This window comes from Scylla paramamosain, chromosome 3 (genome assembly GCF_035594125.1).
Source record: "Scylla paramamosain isolate STU-SP2022 chromosome 3, ASM3559412v1, whole genome shotgun sequence".
Taxonomy (NCBI): Eukaryota; Metazoa; Arthropoda; class Malacostraca; order Decapoda; family Portunidae; genus Scylla; species Scylla paramamosain.
In genome coordinates, this window is record NC_087153.1 from 32,722,023 (window position 1) to 32,735,162 (window position 13,140).

Genomic DNA, 13,140 nt, shown 5'->3' on the forward strand with positions numbered 1-13,140 from the left:
GGTTGGAGGTACATCCTTTGATTCTGCAAGGCTCACGATGTCTACATTCTGCAGCTCGGTGGCCTCGGTTCAGGCAGGAGAAACAGCGTCCTTCACTCCTAACATATGTGATCCAGGCTTGCACGATTAAGAAGAACTTGACAATCATGGAGGGAGTGATTTCCTTGGCACAAAGAACATGGACGATTTCTGCTATCAAGGTTTTCTGCCGTTGCTGTTGTTAGAACTACTGATTTCTTCTGTGATGGGTATGGTTCCCCAGGTCTTCGTCGTGTAATCCTGTCTGGAACTGGATTTTCTCGCTTTCGATCCCGCGATGCCCATTTTGCTTTTTCTAGCATTTCTTGGAGGAACATTTGTAGCCATTCGATTCCTGGAGGTTTGTCAGCGTGGTTTTTTTGGTACTCGAAAGCCCTGGATTCATAACAGTCCCTCAGTTTCCCTTAAATCTGCCAGCTTTCATACCTACTGATTTTTTTTGTGTCTATTTCCTTCTTGTATCCTAAGTCTTGAAAGTTCGTTACGCAATTCACGACGTTGTGTACTAGCTCTTCCAGTCCTTGTGTGTCATTCCAGTGTATGATTTCCCCTTGCTTTTACTTTGCGAACCAGCTCCTTAGCATACCTCCTTTTGTTTCCATACTGTTCATCCAACAGGACAAAGGCTTGTTCATAATCTAACTTTGCGGCCTTGACTCATGCATATCTCTGTTATGCCGCCTTGTGTGGCCTGCATTAGGCAGTGAGTAGTAGTTGCGGCTTCACTTTGTACGGGAGACTCGCTGCCTCAGTGTAATCTTGGAAGGCCTGCTGGAATGCCAAATAATCGCCGCAGGACCCTCCACCAAAGGTAGGGGACGGCAAGTGGATTAATCTCATATCGTTCAATATATCTTTCACTTCTGAAGTCAGTCTTCCTTCACGATCATGTTGCTATTGCTTTCTGATTCTACCTCTTCCTTGGTCTGTCTATCGTTCTCCCCGCCGCACAAATCCACTGACTGCCCACACTCTTGTTGGGAGTCGCACCTCATCACTGTTTTTGGCAAAAGGGAGACATCGCCTTGTGAGTCATTGATCATGGTACCACAATCTCTTTTCAGTTCTTGCGTAGCATGAGTTCGACTTATTGTTTCAGGGTTTACTCGATCAACTCCTCTTTCCCCTTGGTTGGTTTCCTCTCCCTGGTCACACGCTATGGGTTATCCTCTGTCAGGTTCCCGAGATTCAGATGTGTTGGAGCAAGCTGTTGGGTCTTTCACATCGGCAGCACCAGGACTCTCACCGTACCCCCTCTGCCCTAGTGTGAATGCTCTGCATTCTTGAGTAATTTTTCCCACCTGTTCCCGTATCATTTCCTTTACCTGATCAAACACATGTTGACTTTGCAGTTGCCTTCGCAGTGACCCGTGTCCTGATTCCGGAAGGTGTTGCGTCGAGCCCCGGCGATTGGTCTCGGAACTCATTTCGTTCAGCTCCTCGCCGGTCTGGCGACCGTCCATGTTTTTGGAATAGTTTCATGGTTGTAATTACCTTCTCAATTCAAGAAGGGATGATCTAATTCACTCACCTGCACTTAAATGATCCTGCTTGCGGCTACAGATGTCTAACAGGTCTCCCTGGTTCCATTCACGCTACGCTTAGGCTGCCTCCGCCAGCCAAAGGCTGTTTGAAATTTATCCAAACAGCCTTGCGCTAGCTGTCGGTTCTGCTGCTTCCGCAAGCAGTCGGGTCTAGGAGCAGTCCTGCTCACCACAATACCACCCGTTCTAGCTCCAGGAGGATCGAGTCTCGCGTACGTGAACAATCACTAACGAACACACACAGGGCGGCCGCCTACAGTTCTATGCGTCACTGCCAACACACGAACACACTCTATACCCAGTCCTCGCAGGAGCAGGACGGCCGCCCGCCGTTCCATGCCACACTGCCAACACAAACTAACACACCCTATACCCAGTCCTCGCAGTGACAGGACGGCCGCCCGCCGCTCCGTGCGTCACTACCAACACAAGCACACAGTCCTCCAAGGGACAGGACACCCACCCATCGCTCCGTGTATCACCGTTAACGCACTGACGAACACACACCCTCCAGGCAGTGCCCACAGCTGGGCGCCCTTCGTGTTGTCCCGGGTGTCCGCTGGCAGGGGTGACACTCTCCACACGTCCCCCGTTATGTCGCTCCCAGGATCCCCAAAGACATACATTACTGATCATAGACATAGAGAATACTCTTTATGGATAAGTTGTGTAACACGTCTATGATTCTACACCTTACAGATGATGATTACAAACTACTGTGTTCTTACGCGGATGGTTGTTGTTTTGAGTCTTGGGGAGGTGATCGTCAAACAACACCCACATCCTTCCTCACTGGTGTCTAGGTAGTTCGATCTATTTCTGTCCCCTGTGGCAGCACACATCCTTCCTGCCCGGGTGTCCTAGGTAATATGTCCATTTCGTTCTCAGTTACTCCCTGGGTCCCAACACAGCCCATCGTTATCCATAAAGTGTGGTGATAAGGGCGGCCTCGTATCGCTCTCACGTCATATCATGCATCCCTCTCTCCCCTACATCAATATCTTGGCCCTTGCTCTGACCACCGATCCTTTCCCTTCTCACCTACAACCTTACTCGCTCACTCTCTGCCTCTTGCACCCGCTTAAGGGTAACACACACACACACACACACACACACACACATATATATATATATATATATATATATATATATATATATATATATATATATATATATATATATATATATATATATATATATATATATATACACACAAGTATTTTCTCAGTAAAACCTTAACAAATTATTTACTGTTAACATAGTAACAGATATATTTCAGAACCTTTCCAGACAGAGCCTTATTTTTTAAAAATCCAGTTATAGAATGAACAAATTATTCTTTCATGATAATTATTTCTCAAAAGTCCCAAAACTCACCAAAATTTTAATTGTAAAATGATGAAGCATTGGTTAAAAAAAAATATTATTTTCTTGAGAAAAAATACAATCAATTGAATTTTTTTTTATATTCTTCTACAAATGAATCTCTAAAATCCATTACTAAATATTTTGATTATGATATTTACTTTCCTAACTTTTCCTCAATAAACTCCAAATGTATTCAATAACAACACAATAAACAAAACATTTTCCACCCATAAATTTCATCCCAATAAATTCCTAAAAGCATGTCACATAAAATAAGACAAAACTCATGAATCATCTAATGCACCAGAGATTTCCTCAGTTTCTCATTAAAACAAATGTTTTACTTTTCTATTATTATTATGTGATCATTATTGTCATTATTACTATTATCATTAACTTAGTGTTGTCTGGTGGATTTTACTAAATACAGATTAATGTTCACTGGACTTTGTCTCAAAAGTCTGTCTCATAATCTGCATTCACTTACAGGATGAAGAGCATCATAAATGTTCCCACTGTATTCCTTCAAGATACAAGTACCAACTGGATAGAAAAGTGTAGATTTTGCAGGAGGCATTCCTCTCTTCATTTAAGACTTTATGGTTCATGAAATTCAGGTTTATTGGTGTATCAGTTATCCTATGCTACCAACAGGCTTAAAAATTTAAGGCCTTAATACATAGTTGAATTCATTCCTGACAAGGGAGACTGCTAAGGAGGAACACACTACAAACTGTGAGAGAGAATCTTCTAGCCAGATTTGGTCCTTTATGACTTCTTCCTCTTCCTGCCATTTTGAAACTGTGGAGGAGATTCAGCACAAATCACAGGTGGTTGACATGCTTCAAGAAAAAGACTCCCACTCATGATTTCTAGTATTTCAGCAGTGACAGTGGTGCTGGGAGCTCTGCATTATTGCTTGAAGGAACCATTTTGAAGAGGATGGTGCTCATCATAACTACTTTCTTGTATATAATAGGTCTGGTCTTGGAAATTTTTGATACATTATACAATTCTTAACCATTAGCTTGACACCATATTAAATGAGATGGTGAGGGAAAGGAAAACCAAGTTATTAGTTTTATTACTTACTAAGTACAGGGAAGTTATGTTAAATGAGCATTTAATGTGTGAGAAATTAATATGAGAAACTTATCTTGTGATAGGTAGTTTCTTTACATGAATTTGATTAAGTATAATATGAGTATTAGTTGAAAAATTTTTAAATAATTAAAACACATGGCAAATGCATCATACACTGTGACCATCACAGCAAACAGATTCCAATCACCAGTAAGGACAATGGAAAAGGAAACTGAGATGTGGACTAGAATTAGCTTTAAAATATATGAGAACTGGCCACAAACAAATAACTGAGAAGCCAGCATAACATACATACAGGTCATTACCTTACCAAGACAACTGTGAGGCTAGATACAATGGAGGAGGATGTGATATGGTGAAGGAGACAGCTAGACACTTTTTGTTATAATTAAAATACTCCAAGGGAGGTACTATATATGGGAGGTGAGGGAAAACTGCAAGCCTGTTATTGATCTTTCTTGTGTCCTCTGTCAGCTTCTCATCATGTATCAATAACAAAGTAGGGCAGTGCAGCTTGTGTTCTCTCATCATTCATATATTTACACTACATGCACTTTACACACTTCAACAATCCTAATGTCAAAATCATGATCACGAATATGACCCAAAGCTAGCCTGGAGCCATGCAGGGAGGACACTAAAAATGTTCACAGGTCATATTACCCACAAAATGATGACACATCCTGATACTTTCTCCAACTACCTCTGCATTAACTTCCGTCATCTCAGATCTGATTTCCTATCTGTGGAATATCATTTCACTTTCTCAACTGCTCTTTCTCATTGAGACCATTGCATGATAAGAATGATTTTTATATTCCCCATATATCTTCTTTTCCTTGGTTTGAATGTATTCAAACCACAGTTGGCACTATCTCTGTGCTAGGAACAAACTGCTTTTGTGTCCAAACTTTCTGAATTTTCCATCATCTAGCTGAGAATTAATTATCACTCATTATATTACTCTACTGTGTATCTTTCACCTAACATCTCATAGTGTAAAATTTCTGAATATTTGAATTTTACAGTGGAGTACGCCTATTAATAATGTATTCACTTTCATTCTGTGGGGTTACCATAATTGGGGACTTCAATGCTTGCCACCAGGTTTGGTTATTGTTTTTCATCTACCAGCATGGTGAGTAAGCTTTCAACTTCACTATTTTTTATGATCTAGAGCAACTGGTGCAGCATCATACCTGTACTTCTGACTGCCTTTTCTGGATCCCTTAACCCTCTTCTCTCCTTTTGGCTTCTCTAATCATAATCTTATTACTGTGTCCTGTCCATTTTTCAGTGTCAACTGAGTACCCAGTAAAGTAGAGATTCTTCTACATAACACCTGCAAAGTGACTTAGGGAGACATTATGACTTCCTATGCAGTGCTCATTGTATCTTAGTGGTGTGCATAATGGAGGTGGCTCTGCAAAAAAAAAAAAAAAAAAAAAAAAAAAAAAAAAAAAAAAAAAAAAAAAAAAAAAAAAAAAAAACATACATTCCTCAAACTCTCTAACCATAAAGGTCTTGAATCACTGCTTAATCAAGTTGCTCTAAATGGCAGGATATAAAGACAGATCACAGACAGTATATTAAACATGTATCTTCTGAAACATGTACCATTTATATTTCTGTCAAGAATCATGCTAGATATGTTCTACAACTTGCCAAATATTGCTTCATCATTAAGAGATGCCAAAATCCTGCTAGATCTAACTTTCATCTAACTTCTAGAATGTGGCCAAAAAAATATCTCCAACAATTTTTCTTCATCTTTCCCTTTTCAGCTTCATCCATAGTCAACCACTTTCATTTCTTCTATCTCTACAGCTGAAATATTCACACAGACATTCAATGAAAATTCAACTCCAGGGTTTGTCCCTCCCTCACCTCCACTCTGAGTCTATAATTATAAAAAATCTAAGTTCTTTGTAATGACATTTATTCCCAATATCACCTTGGTTCTTAGAAGGGTCATGTACATGTGAAGTCAATACTTTTGTTTTGCATCACTGTGCTTCAATATTCTAACTCCACATAATCAAACTTTTCATCTCCATCAGCATATATTTCTTTCTTGTTGGAAGTTTGCCTACATTTAATCTGGTCCAAGGAAGGTTGACTGCTCCACTCCTTTAAGGTACTAACCAATACTTTATCTGATCAATAGTATGGATCATGTAAAAAAAAAAAGTTTATTGGTAATCTGACTTTCCTCTGAATCTCAACCAAAACAAATTTCTAATACCTAATAATATTGTCTCAGTACCTTAACCTCAAGTTTCCTTTTTGGTTGTTATGTTAATGCAAAGGAAGATAACCAATGCCTGAAAAGAGTGGTGTTCCATGCAGCTCTGTACTATCATCCACTCTCTCTATTATCTATATGACCTTAGTCCAGCTCTATCCCCTATATCATCATTTCTCAACATTTGTGGTTTGTAAAAGTGGTTGTGGGAGTGCACAGCTCTGCATAATATATATATATATATATATATATATATATATATATATATATATATATATATATATATATATATATATATATATATATATATATATATATATATATATATATATATATATATATATTAAACCCTCATTATATTAGACCCCATTATATCAGATTTCACATTTATGGGAAATGTATGGCCTATGGACCATCCATCTGAATTATCGGACAAAGGTTGGTAAATGAGGCGGAACGTCCAGCCAGTGGCGGTGGCATCGAGGGAGTAAGTGATGGTGGGAGGGAGGGAGGAAGACTGTGGGTGGGGTGGTGGTGGTTAGCACACACCACACCCACACACTGCATCTGCCTCAGTCTCAAGGTGATCATACCTTGGGATTTCACACTTCATCTTGGGATCATGGGAATCTTTTGCAGAAATGCCTCAAATCTTGGGATATTTCATGTATCTTCAAGAGTTGAGCTTGGTATGCATTTAATAAGCAGTGGTATTTTTTTCTAATGGTGGTATTAATTTCTTGGGCAAGATCTTCAAATCGTAATAACAAATCAAACGTTGGGCCGCCAGGTCACTCTACCCTGGCTGGTTGAGGATAGAGGTATGGTCGTTATGGAGTACAGTTAGTAGGGTGACACTGATAGCAGAGGATCTGCCTGAGGGAATGGTGGGGGGGGGATAGGGTGGTCAGCGGACCTTGCTTTGTAGGTGAAATGGACAATGTCAGTAAGTGTACATTGTTATCAATAGCAACCCTCAACATTACTCATCAGAGATGTGAAAAGTGGTCAGTGCTATACCTGAGTAGTGAGTGAGAACAGGAAGGCAGACGGGAGAGAATGGCAATACTGCATCCAGGTGTGAAGGATGCCTTTGAGGGCAAAGAAGACAAACCCCTTAGCCGAGTATATCTGCAATAATAATGAAAGATAAGATTCCATCTTACTTCAAACAAATTTCTGTTAATTATTTATTGTTTCTCTGTCTTGGGAATTTCTGGTCAATCTTTGATTTTTTTCCAAGTCAACCTTGGGAAATTTGAAATTTGCCACAGGTCACCTGGCCAGTCTCATAGTTGCAGTTGTTGTTAAAGGTTGTGGCACTCCCGACCACTCACCCCCCCCTTTATCAAAATAGCAGCACTGCTTTTATTAGATCTTCACCTTTATCTCCAGTGGGTTCTCCCCCAAATTAGTCTAATATAAAAAGGGTTTACTGTATATATATATATATATATATATATATATATATATATATATATATATATATATATATATATATATATATATATATATATATATATATATATATATATACTATAATTTACTATAATTTACTATGTATTCTTGAGCACACAGTCTATATTCACAAATTAGGTCTTAAATACATTGATGAATAATTTAAATCTAACTAAATACCTGGCCAACATATCCTCAAATAATAAGGATAAGGATGGTGACAAGGTATATACACACACACACACACACACACACACACACACACACACACACACACACACACACACACACATACATTTCCTAAGAATAATTAAAATCCATCTTAGCCCTAGGACTTTTGGAGAAGACCAATCCTCACAACACTGCACAAAACTCAGGTGCTCAACATTATTTGTCCTCTCCACTTTTCCACATTTATATAAATCAACATATCTATGAAATAACAGCATAAATATCACAGTATTTAGTAAAGAAATGTTCTAATAATCTAACATTCTAATACAACATTTTCACAGGTCTACTATACACAACAATATATTTGTACATATCACTGCAGGTTAAAAGTACAATCTCACAGCTGCCTTTGAAGCTTCACGCACCACACGAATGGACAAGATTCTCAAACATGTCAAGTAAGCGTCGAACTTCTTTGCTGAAAATAATGTTAAGGAAATAATTATCAATCAAAAAACTATTTATCAATTCATCTATCTTTCTATCTATTTTGACACTTGCTCTCAAGGGGCTGGCCACAGTTGGTCCTGTTGGTTCAGTCCTTACATATCATTCCTACACACTTCAACCATCACTCTCTCATCTTCCTCCATTAATAAGCATTCAAATATTGTCCTTCAGTTCTGAATAAGAAGCCAATGGTGCTGCATGACCTATCCTCTACTCATAATATAAAGCACAAAATGTTTTTTTTCTGGAAAAATAGAAAATTGCAGGTTGTTTATTTTCATATTGATGATATTTGATTAAGAATCCTAAAACCTAAAAATCCTAAATCTAGTTTTCAGGTGTTGACATTATCTGTTATATATTCAGTTTCATACCATTATAGTGCAAAAATAAAAAAAAGTATTGCTGATTAATATTGATGGAAATATCACAATAAACTCAGCCTAAATATTCAGCTTGAGCAGTACAGCACATATTATACCGAATTAAAGTGAAAAGCAGGCAAATCCTAATTTTTGTAGGTGAAGCTCCTCTGGTTATTGGATTGGAGATTATATGTGGTGTTAAGCTTGATTTGGAAATGCCCTTACTTATTTCAATCACTAGGAGAAAAGGTTAAATTAGTTCAAAACACACAAAAATTTATCAGTGAGCACTGTCTAGTGTTGAAATTAGTGGGATACACTTTTCTAAAAATCTAGTAACAAATGACAAAATAGCACAAAAGTTGATGAACTGATGGGTGGTGCATATATGCAATAAAAGTCCTGGTTTCAAATAAAATGAAAGCACTGATAATTGTTTTGAACATGATTTAGTAAAAAAAAAAAAAAAATAAATAATAATAATAATAATAAGAGAGAGAGAGAGAGAGAGAGAGAGAGAGAGAGAGAGAGAGAGAGAGAGAGAGAGAGAGAGAGAGAGAGAGAGAGAGAGAGAGAGAGAGAGAGAGAGAGAGAGAGAGAGAGAGAGAGAGAGAGAGAGAGAGAGAGAGAGAGAGAGAGAGACTCATCACATCTTAAGGCCTGTCCACAAGAGAGGCAAGTACCTGATGGGCAGATACTATTACGTCACAAACAAGGAAACCACAGGAAAACCATAAAAATTACCCTGCTCGTTACTGAGGCACTGAGGTTGATGGATGTATTGAGTGACAATGCTACCAGACACATGATGCTACACCTTGTAGCCGCCGGCTCAGTATCGGCTGGCTTATAGTTCCTGTACTTTTTTTTGTAGCTGGTTTCTTGTTATGTTCTTATCATGACGGGCCCTAGATAGGGCTTACACTACTGTACTTTGCAATAAATTACGTTACAAGGTTAATATTACACTTATAACATTACTTGGTATGTGGACGAAACAAGAAGGAGAGCTACAGAGGGGTGTTTGTTTACAGGACACCACGGCCTTTATCTAGACCATCATTTTTCCCCTCAGCTAAGTCAGCACAAGGCAAGGTAAGGGTTTGACATAGTTCAATGGGGTTCAAGGGAGTGAACTTGGGAAGAAACTTGGTGTGATGGGTTGAAGAGGTAAAATGAGAAGAAATAAGGGGGCTCTGCCATAGGGGCATAGTCTTGGTGGCAGCCGTAAAGGCAAGACCTGTGTTGTTCACCACTCTCCAGCTGTGCCACTGTCATCTCTGCTGCAGAGGCACTAGTTCATAAACTCTACGGTGCACCTCTGCCACATTACGTGGACCTGGAGCCTGCTCTGGGATTAAGGTAATTGTGTGGCATTCATTACGTTCTACAAGGACCTTCAACTGTTCCTGCAATTGTGTATGTATTATTTACTTATGTATTAATCATATATATCTGTGTCATTAATATACTTAGACGTTTCAGTGTTTGTTTTGGGACAATGATGTTGTATAATGTAGTGTTTACAAATATCCCTGTGAAGTGAACGACTACATTGCATTATTGTAGGATTCCCAATTATTTCCTATCAAGTGATGTACTTATGATAACTTACTGATTTGACCATATCCCAATGAACTGAGAAGTGAGTGCAACACAAGTGGTTATCAGTCACTCCTTTGCCACACTATGAATACAACTCATCAATGCGTTTACACACATCAATGTTTTGCCCTTCATGGGTGTTTGTGTCAATTGTACATTAGGTCACAAAGTAAGTATCATGTCTGTCCCAACTGGGAAAGAAAGATTTCTTATGTCTACTGTTCTTTTTTTTAATGTATATAGCAATGACTATACTGCACAAAGCTATATGTTTAGCTTTAATTGTCCTGCATCAATTTATAGTCTCCAAGTTGTCATACTGCATTCAGTTATGCAGAGTACCTAGTTCAAGCCACTGCCTAAAGTTGCCTGAACGTTACCACAGCTTGGACTGCAGTCTGCTGTCTGGTCCAAAACAGAGGTGTGCTGGCATGCAGCCAATGACTACCAGGGGATTGGGTGATTTGTCAACACTATTAAAAAGTGACAGATTTTCACTCAGCACCTAGTGCTCATCAGGCATTTGCCTCTCATGCGGACAGAGCCTTAATCTTCCTTATTTCTTCTACCTTCATATTGAGAGAAGTGGAGATAAAAACAGCACAAAATGCTGCCCAAAAGTGATGCAAATTGAAATGTTGTGGAACCTTGGTTCTCAGTCTTAATTCATTCCTGAATGCTGTTTGGAATCTGAAATGTTCAGAAACCAAAACTATTTTCCCCATAGAAATCAATGTAAAATGGATTAATCCGTTGCCAGACACCAGTCCACCCTGTCTTAGCAAGACAGACACTCCCTCAGCCACGATGGCCACTACACAACATCTCCAACTCAGAAATTATTTAACTCTAAAAGGATGTATTGAACAAACTTAGTGACACGGAACTTATTAGAGGACATTGTTTAGACTGTGCAGGTGTTCTCTCTGTCACTGATCTAGTGTGGGAAGCCTTACAGAGTGACACAGAGAGGAGTAATCCACTTACTGCCAAACTGAAGGTGATCATAAAACTCTTGACATTTTGCTGCTCAGAAAAGCTATTGGGAAAATGCAGTTGTGCAGTAATGATGGGCTACTGATGGTGTTCTGGGTCATCGAGAGAGCCACATATGAATTATGATTATTCCTGAGTGCTGAAAATTGTTTGTTTATATCAAGGCTCTTCAACATTTAACTTATTTCAAAGACTGAATTACTGTCTTACCCACTGTGTCTGTCCTCCAAATACATAAAAATGAAGGAAATATTTAAAGAAACTATAAATTACTAAGAAACAGCAGCTTTTGCTTTGTCTTGTAGTATTTGAAATCAAGTAACTTTGTTTGAGATTTGAATTATGGTATGGCAACCAAAACAATTATGAGTTCAAAATTTTGTTCTAAAACCAATTTGTTTAAAAAGAGAGGTGTTCAGTAAATGAGGTTCCACTGGATGCATATAATGGTATTTATAGATTATTATAACTTTCTTTTCTTTTATCCTGTATGTACTGTATGTAGTTGATTTCCTACTGATACTACAGTTAATGTTAAGTAAATCAAATAGTCTAATTAGGATCTAAAGGTAGGTCTGCTGTTTGAAATTCCACACCTGTGATGGTCTATTGCTGTGGTAGACAGTCACTGTTCTCCTAAATTTATTAACAGTGGTGTTCCTCAGTGGGTCCTGTCATCCACTCTCTTCCTATTATTCATTAATGATCTTCTAAACCAAATTTCCTGTCCTATCCATTCCTTTGCTGATGATACTACCCTGCACTTTTCCATGCCTTTTCATTGACATTCAACCATTCAAGGAAGTAAACACTTCATGCAGGGAAGCCACAGGACATCTGACTTCTGATCTTTCTAAAATTTTTAATTGGGGTAGAGCAAGCTTAGTATTGTTCAATACCTCAAAACATCAATTCCTCCATCTATCAACTCGACACAACCTTTCAGACAACTATTCCCTCTTCTTTAATGACACTCAACTGTCCCCCTCTTCTATACTGAACATCCTCGGTCTGTCCTTTTCTTATAACCTAAACTGGAAATGGAAACTTCATATCTCTAGCTAAAATAGCTTCTATGAAGTTAGGCACTGTGAAATGTCTCAGCCAGTTTTTCTCACCCCCCCCTGGATGCTACCTCTGTACAAGAGCCTTATCTGTTCATGTATGGAGTATGCTTCACATGTCTGAGTGGGGTTCCACTCATATTGCTCTTTTAGACAGGGTGGAATCAAAAGCTTTTTGTCTCATCAACTCCTCTCCTCTAACTGACTGTCTTCATCCTCTTTCCTATCACCGCAATGTTGCATCTTTAGTTATATTCTACCGCTATTTTCATGCAAACTCCTCTTCTGATCTTGCTAACAGCATGCCTCCCCTTCTCCCATGGCCCCACTGCACAAGACTTTCTTCTTTCTCTCACTCCTATTCTGTCCATCTCTCTAATGCAAGAGTTAACCAGTATTCTCAATCATTCATCCCTTTCTTTGTTAAACTCTGGAACTCTCTGTCTGCTTCTACATCTCCACCTTCCTATGACTTGAACTCTTTCAAGAGGGAGGTTTCAAGACACTTATCCTGTAATTTTTGACTACTCCTTTCAATTCTGTTCAGTAACCAGCACTTCAGTTGGCCTTTTTTTATTACAGTTCTGTTGCCCTTGGCTGGTGTCCCTTCTACACAGAAAAGAAGAAGAAGAAGAAGAAGAAGAAGAAGAAGAAGAAGAAGAAGAAGA

General features: G+C 38.8%; 1 protein-coding gene across 2 annotated transcripts in view; it reads right to left on the reverse strand.

The window, feature by feature from the left end:
- Positions 1–4,019: 4,019 nt before the first annotated feature.
- Positions 4,020–13,140, reverse strand: part of LOC135093955 (uncharacterized) — a 30,018-nt gene continuing 20,897 nt past the window's right edge. For both annotated transcript variants that reach the window (XM_063993637.1, XM_063993643.1), the window contains exon 9: positions 4,020–8,410. In XM_063993637.1, coding sequence (XP_063849707.1) covers positions 8,350–8,410 — 61 coding nt within the window. In that variant the 3' untranslated portion in view covers positions 4,020–8,349. The remainder of the gene's footprint in view (positions 8,411–13,140) is intronic.